Below are 13,616 nucleotides of genomic sequence, written 5' to 3'. Positions count from 1 at the left end.
TATCTCTAACTCACGTGTCAAGGTTCTTTAACGGGTCAGACACTGACTTAAAAGGAAGCTATCATCAGAAATTTACCAAATGTTTAAGTCAGGTTTCTGTAGTATATGTTTTTTTTTGTTTTTTTTTAAAGTGCAAATGTTTTGGGTTTTTTTTTCATATCACGAAATTTTGATATTTTCCTATTGGCTACTTGGACTAACTTAAATGGCATTTACACTGCAAGATAATCATGAACGAGCATTGTTAAAAACCTCGTTTCACGATTGCCAATCACACGATGGACGAGTAACACATTTGTTCATCGAGTGAGCTGCTGAGAACTATGGCAGCCTAGTCGTACTAAACGATCTAGTATACATTGCTCAGTTTGATTAGGTCTGATTGTGTAAACAGGCATTGAAATAACCACAGATCGGTAGAGTTTACCAGTCGCCGGTCATATTGTGCTGCTGGTCGACCTGTCTAACCAGACCCTTATACAGGAAAGATATATAACTTCGTACCGTGTTAGCCAGTAGATAGAAACATATTTAGACGTGAGAGTCCTCAGTGGTTGATACCTTTTAATGGCTAATTGAAAAGATGGTAACAAATTGCAAGCTTTCGAGACTACACAGGTCCCTTCATCAGGCAAGGCAAAATAATCACAGGTAGGACCTCTATACAAACTTGATAAAATAGGATCCACAAATTACAATAGATGATGTCACAACTGACCTCCTTCTCCTCCCGTCACAACGATCTTTGTACATGTTCATTAGACACTTCACTTCAAAAGTTAGGGAATTGAGGACATAACCTACCTAGATTGTCCCCCATGGCAATAATAGCCCGCTGGTTCATCTCTGGATCTGACATTGGGTTGGACAGCATCACGGCCAAATGAGGTCTCCAGTCTCCCCACTTTTTATCCCCACCGAACTGTTTTACATAAAATATGATATTATTGTCAAAGATTGTGGAATTCATAAATGGTAGATATGGCATCCTACAGTATATAAATATTGGTTTCTTCCAGAAAGTTCAGTGTATATAGCCAAACCTAAAAGAATCTAAACAACATGGGAAATGTGGCATTATATGGCAAACATTAAGATGAAATGTAGCACATGGAGGCATCAAATCTTCCGATTGGGATGCCCCTCTATCCAAAAGATCTGCTAGGTCAAATGGGTGAGGGTTGTCCCATGAGACCAAGAGAAAAACTTAAATTAGGATGAAATAACCTTTCATTTCCATTTTAGTTATTGGTACACTGCAAAACAATAGTTGGGGCAAATGTGAAATTTAAGAAGGTTACTGGGGAGACAATGGATCCATATGTCATTTCGAGGGTGAAGGCTCACTTCTACTCATTAGTTTGTAATAAAAAAAAAGTTAAAGAAGTAACTTTTTTGTTTTCTAAGGATACTTTAGCTAAGTATTTGTTTTTCAAATGACCATGGGAACCTTTTGGCTTTACTTCTACTGCGTTTACCATCTGTGCTCCAATGTATTTTAAGGACCAACTGTGTTATCCACGTAACCTGCCAAGTAACTGTAATTAAGAAACATTTTGGACACCTTGGGGTTTAAAAAAATTTTGGTGCCTCCAACACACACATGTTCTTTAATTTCTCCCTATTTAAGGCCAGAAGTCTTATGAATCTACAAAATTTTATTTTTATAAGAGATCTATAGCCAATATTTTACAGAATCATGATTATGGATGAGAACAGAATAGTTTCTTATAGACAAAAAGTCCTACAAATACCGTATTTTAGAATATTTGTCCCTGCTAAGCCCTTCAACGTGATTGTCTATGAAGGTCACGCTTGTAAAAGACAAAGGAAAAAAAAAACAGACCCGGCTTATGATGCTTAGCTGCAAAAAGTACAATAACTTTGTAAGGTCACGATCAGAAATTAGCGCTCATCTGCCATAATGTAAAAAAAGGAAATTTAAAAGGAAATGCTGGCAAGGACGTTTGTCAAAAGTGGAAAAAAAATGCTATTGTTTCTCAAAGTTATCATTTAGCTTTATTTACTAAAAGAAATTGTTCTAATTTTTCCCATTTTTTGTAAGAAAATTTATTCAAACATGTCTCATCATAGTGGGCTCCAAATTTTGAAAGGACTGAGCAGAAAGAGTTAAGCAGATTGATTATTCATTTTTTGGGAAACAATCTATATTTCTTGCAATTTTTTTTTAACTTTGCTAATTTTGAGCTTAGGAGTCCGGTGGATGGTCTCACTCAATGACTGACTGCATTTCGTGTGCGTACACTGCCTAAGACTATTCACTATCCAACCCTTAAAATTATCAGAGTTTTAGATCAATATTATGCGAATATAAATAAATCTTTTCCCACAAAACCTTATATCAATATACTCAGCTCCTCCTGCTCTATTTCATGCTACATGCATATAGGACGGCATTTTCAACCTGATGAATCCCCTGAAAGAACCTGCAATCCCTTCACTATTCTTACAATACTTGTAAAGTCAGAGGGTGTGATTTAATTTATAACTGGTTACAGTTGTGTTTACCCTCCTGAGCAAATTTACTAAAATTCGTTTCAGGACGGTAAATTCTACTTGATCTGAATAAAACTTTGCTGAATCGAAACTGCTGAAAGGCCCACCAGTGACACTGAATCTGGGGAACCACTATTCAACATTACCTACCCTTGTTCACAAATTTACCTCTGCTTCTATATAATCTTGGTAGTTTGTTACCCCAGCGCTGCAAAACTACAGTGCTGATCACTGAGCCACCAGGCTGCCCTAACTACCCCACTGCTGCACAGGGGCCCACTGAGGGATTCACCTATTTTCCTGTGGGCCAGTCTGAAATTGCTATGGTCTCTCCAGGCCCCAAAGAATAATAAACTTAGGGCCAGAAACGGGAAAAAAATGATTATACCTCATATTCACCTGCCCTAAGTCCTTACCTGTTCTTCTCCCAGATACTCCGTCCTCTGCTCACTCTGTCAGCTACTCTTTGAATCTTTCACCAGTCTTCATCCTCTCTTTCAATCGTCTGGCACTAGGAATCACGCAGTTACATTGGGCACTACAAACGTTACCCAAAGCAGTCACATGGACTGTGTTATGATCCGGTGACCTTGGAGCAGCATGAGAACTTTCACTGGAGAAGGTGGTCACTATACTGACTGCAATCCTGAACTTAACACCGCAACTAGAAGTAGCCGTGGAGTGTACCTAACAAACCTAGACACCTCGTCACAGCCGGAGGACTAAATACCCCTAAAGATGGAAATAGGAATACTATCTTGCCTCAGAGCAGATCCCCAAAGGATAGACAGCCCCCCACAAATATTGGCGGTGAGTCGGAGAGGAAAAAACATACACAGGCAGAAAAACAGGATTTAGCACAGGAGGCCACTCTAGCTAAACAGGACAGGATAGGACAGAGTTCTGTGCGGTCAGTATTAAAACCCTTCAAAAATATCCACAGCAGAATATACAAAAACTTCCTACATCTAACTAAAGATGTAGGAGCGTATATCTGCATCTCCAGCGAATCCTACAATCAGAGCAGGAATACAAACAAAAACAAGCACACAGCAGTGTGCCACAGACACAAAAAACCAAACACTTATCTTTGCTGAATTTGGCAGCTAGCAGGAGAAGCCAGAAAGTGATCCAACACTTCACAAGGAACATTGACAACTGGCAAGGGCTAATGAATCCTGCACACCTAAATATTCCAGTCAGAATTGTAATCAGCAGATACACCTGGCCAGGACTGCGACTCAGAGACAACTGCATTCCCACCTACAACCACTGGAGGGAACCCAAGAGCAGAATTCACAACAGACTGTGACATATGCCATGTGACCACGTGAGACCTGGTTTTGTAAGATCCTAAGAGTGACCGGAAGGAGCAAATGGAGGTCCCGGTGGGGAACTATGGCAGCAGGAAAATGAGTATAAGCTTTTATGATTTATCTACGTCTTTACCAGCAATACAAAGAATTCATCAACATGGTAGTCAAGTTCGGACTGGCCTACAGGAGAACAGGAGAATCCTCCGGTAGGCCGTCTTTTGAAGGAGTGCTGATGAGCAGCGCTGTTGCACTATATTTGCAATTTGCTGGAAAAGGTATAATCTAATCATTGATTAAACAAGTTAATATTACATAGAAGCAAAAGAAAATTTGTGTCCTAGGGTCAGGTTTTTACATGTACTATAGCTGAAGAGTGGTCCCCAATACTCAATGTGAAACTTGAATGGTATAAGTTGAATAGAGCAGGTCAGATATGACCTTGGTCAGATGTGACATCATTTGAAGTGACATCTTTTAAGTGTAACATCAGAAATATACCAGAATGGTAACCCAAGGTATATTCTCCTTCATGCTGTCATGCCCTGATCCGTCTGCTTTCATCCACAGGTACGTCTGAACTATATCCTAATCTGGAAAACCCACTGCACCCAAGAATCCCATGTACTTCTCTCCCTCTGTTCTAACTGGTACGTCTGAACTATCTCCTAATCTGGAATACCTACTGCACCCCAGAACCCCATGTACTTCTCTCCCTCTGCTCTAACTGGTATGTCTGAACTATCTCCTAATCTGGAATACCCACTGCACCCCAGAACCCCATGTACTTTTCTCCCTCTGTTCTAACTGGTATGCTGCTGCTTTTTCCTTGCTTCCTTGCCTTTAATTTCATATATGATACTGCAAATTTACTGAATGCATATTGACATATCTATGCTCCTAACCCCATCGTTCGATCTTATCCTGCCTCTGTCTTCATCTTTGATGCTAGTCAAATGTTCTATTAACTGCAATCTGTTAATTGCTCCCTGCTGCAAATTGTCCTGCTCCCTCCTCCACCCCTCTCTTTCACCTGGCTTCATTTCATGGACACTTGAATGGTATAAGTTGAATGGAGCAGGTCAGATATGACATAATTTGAAATTACATCTTTTAAGTGTAACATCAGAAATATACCAGAAATAGTCCAGAAATCAGTCAGACGGTAAGACTAATCACTGTCTTCTAATTTTACTTACCTTTTCTTTTCTCACCTGCTCATCAACCATGCTCACATTTGCCCTCACCATTTTGCTCCACTAATCCTCATCCTCCTTCGCTATCACCAAACCCCTGCACTCTCGAACCAAATAACTATCTCCCCCTCTCTCTTACCCCCTACCTCACTTCATCTGCAGACCTGCTCCTTAACCTCAGACCTCTCCTACTAAAATATAATATAGGCCGACCAGTCTCCTTCACCTATCTGTTTTCCCTTTCTCTGCTTCTTCTCACTGCTGGTGACATATCCCCCAATCCTGCCCCCCCCCCCACCTCATACATCCCACTAATCCTCACCCCTTTACTTCTCACACTAAGAGAAACTACCGCAATTGCTCACACTTAAAATCTATGCCACTGAACCCCACCCCCTGCTTTCTCTCTCTGGGGAACTTTGGAATGCCCGCTCCATCTGCAACAAGCTCCACGTGATCCATGATCACTTTACTTCCCGCAACCTTTCCTTCCTGGCCCTCACTGAGACCTGGCTGACGCCTCCCGACACGGCCTCCCCTGCTGCATTGAGTTAAGGTGACCTCCACTTTATCTACACTCCTCGCTCTGGCAACAGACATGGCGGAGGAGTGGGTTTCCTTCTTTCCAAAAACTGCTCCTTCAACCCTATCCAACCCCCACCCTCCCTTATCCTCCCTTCTTTTGAGGTTCACTCTGTCCATATCTACTCTCCCTCTAATCTCCAAATGGCTGTCATATACCGACCACCAGGCTCAGCCACTGCCTTCATTGAACAATTCTCCACCTGACATCTTCACTTTCTCTCTGCTGACATCCCCACCATCATCATGGGCGACTTTAATATCCCTACTGACAACTGCCAGCCAGCAGCCTCCAAACTCCTGTCCCTTACCTCATCCTTTGTACTTACTCAGTGGTCCTCCACAGCCACCCACACAGATACACACTAGACCTCATCTTCACCCGCCTCTGTTCCCTATCTAATCTCACAACCTCTCCCTTCCCCCTATCTGACCACCATCTACTCACCTTCTTATCATTGTCCGCCTCACCTGCCCCCCATGTCCAGCCACTAGCACATCCTTGCAGAAACCTTGCACACCTAGACATTCACAGACTCTCTTCTACCTCTGTCCTCCATATCTTCACTCCACGACACGGACAGCGCCACCGCTTTCTATAACGCTACCCTCACATCAGCCATAGACTCAGTCGCCCCTCTCTTGCATGGCAAAGTGCAACAAATTAATAGGCAACCCTGGCATAACAATCTCCCCAAAAAACAATGACAAGCATCCATGGTCGCGTAGGAAGAAAACACGCCTTCCAGACAACTTCACTGCCTTCAAACAAGCTACACTTGCTTTCAAATTAGCCCACACCTCTGCTAAACAGACCTTTTTCACAAACCTTGTATCTTCACTATCCTAGATCCAAAAACAACTGTTCAGCACATTCAGCTCTCTCCTCCGCCCACCACTGCCACCTCCAACTCCCTTCATCTCTGCCAAGAACTTTGCCACCTACTTCACAAATAAGAGCGACCAAACAAGGCAAACCTTTACTGTTCTACCACCCCAACCACTCCATATACCAGACCTCTGCCCTTCCCTAATAACCTCCCTCTCCAACATCAGTGAAGGAGAGCTCACTCACCTCCTTTCCAAATCACACCTCACCACTTGTGCACTCGACCCCATCTCTTCCCACCTGCTCCCCAACCTCACTAACATGCTCACTCCAGCCCTAACCCATCTATTCAACCTATCGCTATCTTCTGGTACCTTCCCATCTGCATTCAAACATGCCACCATCACAAACATCCTCAAAAAAACTAATCTTGACCCAACTGCTATGCCCAGCTATTGCCCCATATCACTGCTCCCATTTACTTCCAAACTCCTTGAGCAGCATGTCCATGCTCAACCTTCCTCCCACCTCTCATCTAACTCTCTCTAATCTGGCTTCCGCCCCCACCACCGAAACTGCCCTGACCAAAATTACTAATGACTTTCAGCCAAAGCTAACAGACAGTTCTCCATCCTCCTCCTTCTCGACCTGTCCTCTGCCTTCGACACATTCGATCACTGCCTACTGCTACAGATTCTTTCTTCCCCTGGCATCAAAGACCTTGCCCTGTCCTGGATTGCCTCATACCTTTCCGACCACACATTTAGCATTTCCCACTCCCACACTACCTCCTCATCCCACCCTCTCTCTGTTGGAGTCCCTCAAGGCTCTGTCCTGGGGCCCCTACTTTTTCCATCTATACCCTTGGCCTAGGACAACTCATAAAATCCCATGGCTTCCAGTACCACTTGTATGCGGATGACACTCAGATCTATCTCTCTGGCCCAGATGTCACCTCTCTGCTATCCAGAATCCCGGAGTGTCTATCAGCCATATCCTCCTTCTTCACCTCTCACTTCCTAAAACTCAATGTAGACAAAACCGAGCTCATCATCTTTCCTCCATCTCACGTACCTCCCCTACCTGACCTATCTATTATGGTAAACAGCATCAGGTTCTCTCCCTGACCTGAAATCCGCTGCCTTGGAGTAACTCTCGATTCTGCCCTATCCTTCAAACTGCACGTCCAAACTTTTGCCACCTCCTGTTGCCTCCAACTCAAAAATATTTCCAGAATCCGTCCCTTCCTCAGCCCTCAATCTACTAAAACTCTAGTGCATGCCCTCATCATCTCTCGCCTTGATTACTGCAACACCCTCCTCTGTGGCCTCCCCACTACCTCTCTTAAACAACTCCAGTCTGTCCTCAAATCTGCTGCCCGAATAATCCACCTCTCTCCTTGCTACTCCTCTGTTTCTCCCCTCTACAAATCCCTCCACTTGCTCCCAATTCCCCAACAAATCCAGTTCAAACTACTAACACTGACCTTCAAAGCCATTTACAACCTGTCCCCTCCCTATATCTCTGAACTAATCTCCCAATATGTTCCCTCACGTAATCTTCGATCCTCACAAGACCTCCTACTCTCCTCCACACTTATTCGTTCCTCACACAACCGCCTCCAAGATTTCTCCCGAATATCCCCCATTCTCTGGAATTCCAAGCCTCAACATGTCCGATTATCCATCACCCTCAGATCCTTCAGACCGAACCTGAAAACCCATCTCTTCAGGAAAGCTTACAGCCTGCAATAACCATTCTGTCTCCTCACCACCACCCGAGCTGCCGCCTATCCACTACCCGAGCTGCCACCTCACCGTCACCGAAGTTGCTGCACCTCCGACCTTCTGTCTCTTTCCCATTATCCAGTAGAATGTAAGTCCGCAAGGACAAGGTCCTCTTCCCTCTGTACCAGTCTGTCATTGTAAAATTTGTTTACTGTAAATCTGTAACTTTGTATGCAACCCCTTCTCATGTATAGCACCATGGAATTAATGGTGCTATATAAATAAATAATAATAATCAATGTTACTGGTGGGCCTTTCCAAACCTAGTCTGACACAATTTTGCTGGATTTGTGCAAATCAAATCATGAAATATTTGGATTCAGGTGAATCTGAATTTGTTTGTAACATATTACTATTTTGATTTGTCACAAATCGATCAGCTCATCTCTACCAGAGTGACGAGATATTCGGCACAACTGTTGATGAAACATCGACCCATCCTCATACATGGTGTGAAAATGGACAGATCTTGATTACGGAGCAGAACATTTTAATGTGGGAAAATTACTTTTTTTCTGTTACTGGGCACTTAGAGATATTATTATCTCTCCATATCATGGGGCAATTTTTCCCAGCTTGCCGGATATCAGGCATTACAAACCGCGGCGTATCGGCTACCCTTAGTCTGTATGTTGCAGCAAGAAGAAAAATCAAACTCACAGATGCAGCTTGCGGTACACGACCAGTCATTAGCTGAAACAGGGTTTGTAATGGGTCATTGACAGCCAAAGTGCTAGTAAACCTGAAAATAGCAACAAAACCATCATTGATACTAAATTAGTAACCTTACCGAGAAGGAAATGGGATGAGAGATAGTGCACGCTGTGAGGATTATTCCATCCGCAAGTAATGTGTGATCAATTCCCAACCCGGACTGTTATGCTTATTCAATAATTTTCCGTACAGTCATGGCCCAATCAATTACATTCCCTACAAGTAATGAGCGACCTCCTCCAACTAGATTCTTTACAAGTAATCGCTGGTCTTACAGCCCTGCTTCATCTCCTGTCTAATTACAAGAATTTCCTACTATCCTCTCTGCAGGGCAGCCTAATCCCTTCCCCTTCTGCCGCTATTAAATTACAACTCATAATAACACTTTCCTGTCTGTGGCTGTTAGGAAGATAAGGATGATAACAGATCAGACAAAAGTGCATTTACCTCGCCATTACCCAGCTGTAGGTCCTTGAATCCATCTTGCTGGCGAGAAACAAAGCGTGCCCCCAAAGCTGACTTTTCATCGCCCAATCAACGGCTTCCTTGTAAAATGTGACATATTAGCAAAGAAAGTGCAAAATACTTCAAAGAAAAAAACACAGTACAAAAGAAAAGTTGAGTGGGCGAAGTAGGTTTATTTCTAACGCCTAAGGTTTATAGATCTGTGCAATTAGTGAGTGTTGGAAAAGACAAGGACAGTGATCAGCATTTAAAAAAACAGAGTTTGAGAGTTCGGAATTACAATGTATATTATATGTATTGTACAGATATATATATTTATGTCCAAAAGTATTCGGGAGGTGACAAACTTTTCATAATGGAGCCCCTGTACATCATCACAATGAAATTTAGACTTTCTGATTTAAATAGGTTGTCCACTACTTTAGTATTGATGACCTATCCTATCAATGTCTAATCAGTTGGGGTCCAACACCCCTGCCGATCAGGTGCTCTCTGTGTTGGCAACCAGAAATGCTCACTTGCAAAGTTGGCCATCTTCGATAGTTGCAGCGGCCATGTACTGCACATCCTCCTCCTATTGATTTGAATTGTAGGTAGATGTGTAGTCCCATGCTGTGACCACTATCAGAAGATGGCCAACTCCGCAAGTGAGCATTTCTGGCCGCCAACACGAAGAACAATGGAGGTGATGGGTGTTGGACCCTGATCGATCAGACATTGATGACTTATCCTAAGAATAGATCACCAATGCTAAAGTAGTGGATAACCTCTTTAATTTAAAGGGACTCTGTCACCTGAATTTGGCGGGACTGGTTTTGGGTCATATGGGCGGAGTTTTCAGGTGTTTGATTCACCCTTTCCTTACCCGCTGGCTGCATGCTGGCAGCAATATTGGATTGAAGTTCATTCTCTGTCCTCCATAGTACACGCCTGCGCAAAGCAATCTTGCCTTGTGCAGTCGTGTACTATGGAGGACAGAGAATGAACTTCAATCCAATATTGCAGCCTGCATGCAGCCAGCGGGTAAAGAAAGGGTGAATCAAACACCTGAAAACTCCGCCCATATGACCCAAAACCAGTCCCGCCAAATTCAGGTGACAGGTTCCCTTTAATGAGTTTTACAAAAACATTGCATTAAACATTCAGAAACACAATGCCGTAAAGCAGAGGTTTACAACCTGCGGTCAGGGGGCCACCTAAGGCCCACAATACCCTTCTGTGTGGCTCTCAACCATCTGCTCTCAGACATGATAATGTCTGGTCTCAAGTATTTTCCATGTCATGGACAAGACTAGTGTTGCATAATGCCGTGAGGACAGGTAATTATGAATGGTGTGCTGCCTGGTTATTTCTGGGACAGCTATATTTTGGCAGAATGGGTGAGTCCTGTCCCCTGTAGCCCAGGAGGCAGTTCATGAGTTATGCTATATACATTGTAGTTCATGGAAGAAGCAAAGCACTTGACTGTTTCAACTTCTGGCATATACAGTGGAGAGAGCTGAATGCATGGTCTCTTTCTTTCTGGACTGCAAAACCATGAGAAGGTACCTCTACCTTGATGATATTTGGGAGCTCTAAAACGGAACCAACATCTATTAGACATTTTTGGTGATTACTTTTAATATGCAATAGATGACTCAAAAGGTAAATACTGTGGCAATATTGCAGCCCTTGGGTTGGGTTCCATCTGACAATATGGCCCTTGGACTGAAAAAGGTTGTGCAACTCTGCTCTTAATTGAAAGAATAAGGGATAGTCACTTTATCAATAAATTGCTGCTCCCATTCCCAGGCTGCTTAGGTCCCCAATGTTCTTCACATATCTTATTTGATCCAGATAACAAATAGACATGTGACTGGGGGTGACTTGCTGACACCTCTGCAGCCCATCATTGGCTGCAGTGGTCACAAGCACATCCAAATGGAACAGCATGAATGTAGAACAACGATGACCTGGGAAGAATTGGAGGAAGAGCAGCAAGAGATCGATAAGTCGTGTACTGTATATTTTTTTATTTAGGGTGTTCTTCATGGTTGAAAAAAATGTGTGGTCAATTCATTTTATGTCAAAAAGTCAAATTAACTTAACTGCCCTGCAAATTACGATGTGTGATAAGTTAAGAATCAAAGGCATGCGTCTAGATGTGTCTCCAACTGAAGACTGGAAGGCAGAGAACAACATATAAAGATTATCAGAGTCTTCTTAGCAACAGAGATAATTCAGAGGCCAGAGAAGAAGTAGGAACAGGAACCCTGGAAAGTATAGAATAGTAAAGGAAGTATATTGTGAAATCAGCTGGCAACACGCATAGACTGTAATCACCCAGTGTGCTGATCAATTGTCTGTTGGAGCGTTCATAGGATCAATCCAGCCAGCAACATGGCAGCCAAAAATGCCAGATCAGGCAGACAGTATTAAAAACGACAGAGGATCTATGCAAGGTGCAAATTGATCAATCATGCAAAAACACTGTGCAGTTTGTGAAAAAAAAAATCTAACCTGTGACATTTTTTGGCAACAAATAGTCTGCTTGTGACCAAAAAACTTAGTTGATTGAGCAAAATGATCAAAATTATCAATTTTGGACAACTTTTATCTTATGTGTATGGGAAGCTTTACGTACAGTAAGTCCTTATGATGACTTCAAGTCTTAGAAGTTAGTTTAACCTCTGTCCACAGAGCAGATCTCAGTGATCATCATTTACTAATCAATATCCCAACTTAAAGGGAATCTGTCACCTACTTTTTGTATATAAGCTGCTGCCATCGCCATTAGGGGCTTATCTACAGCATTCTATAATGCTGTAGATAAGCCCCCGATGTAACCTGAATGATAAGAAAAACAAGTTAGATTATACTAACCCAGGGGCGGTCCCGGTGCGGTCCGGTCCGATGGGTGTCGCGGTCCGGGTCCTGCGCCTCCCATCTTCATGCGATGACGTCCTCTTCCTTGCTTCCTGTCGCGGCTCCGGCGTAGGCGTATTTTATCTGCCCTGTCAGGGCAGAGCAAAGTACTGCAGCGCACAGGCGCTGGGCCTCTCTGGCCTTTCCCGGCACATGCGCACTGCAGTACTTTGCTCTGCCCTCAAGAGGGCATATAAACGCACGAGCCACGACAGGAAGAAAGGAAGAGGATGTCACATGAAGATGGGAGGCGCCGGACCCAGACCGCGACGCCCATCGGACCGCATTGGGCCCGCCCCTGGGTGAGTATAATCTAACTTTCAGGTTACATCGGGGGTTTATCAACAACATTACAGAATGCTGTAGATAAGTCCCTAATGGCGGTGGCAGCAGTTTATATACGAAAAATGGAGTGACAGATTCCCTTTAAGGTCATCAATGTGGAATAGGTTCAATGTATATGAAAGGCTGGACAGACATCTTGAGATGATTTAGTGAATCCTACAATGAGCAGGGGGTTGGACACGATGACCCTGGAGGTCCATTCCAACTCTAACATTCTATGATTCTATGATTCTATGAACAACCTCAGGTAAAGACTCATATCCATGATCAGTATCTGGGAAGGTAAGCTTGACTCATGAATTAGAATGCAGCCAAAAACAGAAGTAAATTGGTTGATAAAATTAATTGTGATCCTCAAAAAGGCTAAAGTATCATAAGAGACTTTTAAGAAGCCAATAAAGAGCATGATGTTGTGAATTTAAGATGGACAACTTGCTTTTTTTCGACCATAGTAGAGCAACTTTGTGAATTTTTCCACAGCCTGCGCAGTTGTTTCAGCATTAGATGGAATCTCTCCGGTTAGAAGATCCATTTGTGCGCCATTAGGAATGAGAGGTGGTCCATCACCCAGAGAGATGAGCTCGCTGTGCTCTTGCTCTTTTCGGTATCTCTCCCGCTTACAGTCTTGGAGTAATAGCTCAGCCAGGTCAGTCCCAGTAATACACTAAAGAAAGAACGATCTTGTGAAAAAACAATGTCATAGATAAAACAAATCTGTAACTATAAATAGGAAAGGATATTTCTATCCAGTTGGCGGCAATGACTGTGCACTTCTCTAACAATGCAGATAACATTTTGGTTACTTCCGGTAGGGAAGTATTTCCTAGTCTACAGCTTATCGTAACTAAACAATTATCACACAGAAAAATCTTGTAAGATACCAAATAGTTTATGCCACCCATATTAATGAGCTGATGGGTGCTGGTCCAGCCGTCAGCAATCTTTTTCAAGTACGTCCATGAAC

At 43.1% G+C, this 13,616-nt stretch overlaps 1 protein-coding gene across 3 annotated transcripts in view; it reads right to left on the bottom strand.

Annotated features, from left to right (window-relative positions):
• The window catches only part of SEC16B (SEC16 homolog B, endoplasmic reticulum export factor), a 184,663-nt gene that overhangs the window by 112,500 nt on the left and 58,547 nt on the right, over nucleotides 1-13,616 (bottom strand). For 2 of the 3 annotated variants that reach the window (XM_069737792.1, XM_069737794.1), the window contains 4 exons: nucleotides 13,085-13,316; nucleotides 9,386-9,479; nucleotides 8,885-8,966; nucleotides 805-922 (listed from right to left, as the gene is read on the bottom strand). In XM_069737792.1, the coding sequence (XP_069593893.1) occupies nucleotides 805-922; nucleotides 8,885-8,966; nucleotides 9,386-9,479; nucleotides 13,085-13,316 (526 nt within the window). Of the gene's footprint in view, nucleotides 1-804; nucleotides 923-8,884; nucleotides 8,967-9,385; nucleotides 9,484-13,084; nucleotides 13,317-13,616 lie in introns of all 3 variants that reach the window. The other variant, XM_069737793.1, reaches the window with a different exon arrangement.

This window comes from Ranitomeya imitator, chromosome 8 (assembly GCF_032444005.1).
Source record: "Ranitomeya imitator isolate aRanImi1 chromosome 8, aRanImi1.pri, whole genome shotgun sequence".
NCBI classification, from domain to species: Eukaryota; Metazoa; Chordata; class Amphibia; order Anura; family Dendrobatidae; genus Ranitomeya; species Ranitomeya imitator.
The sequence above is the reverse complement of the archived record's forward strand: the minus strand, read 5'-3'. Positions and strand labels throughout refer to the sequence as shown.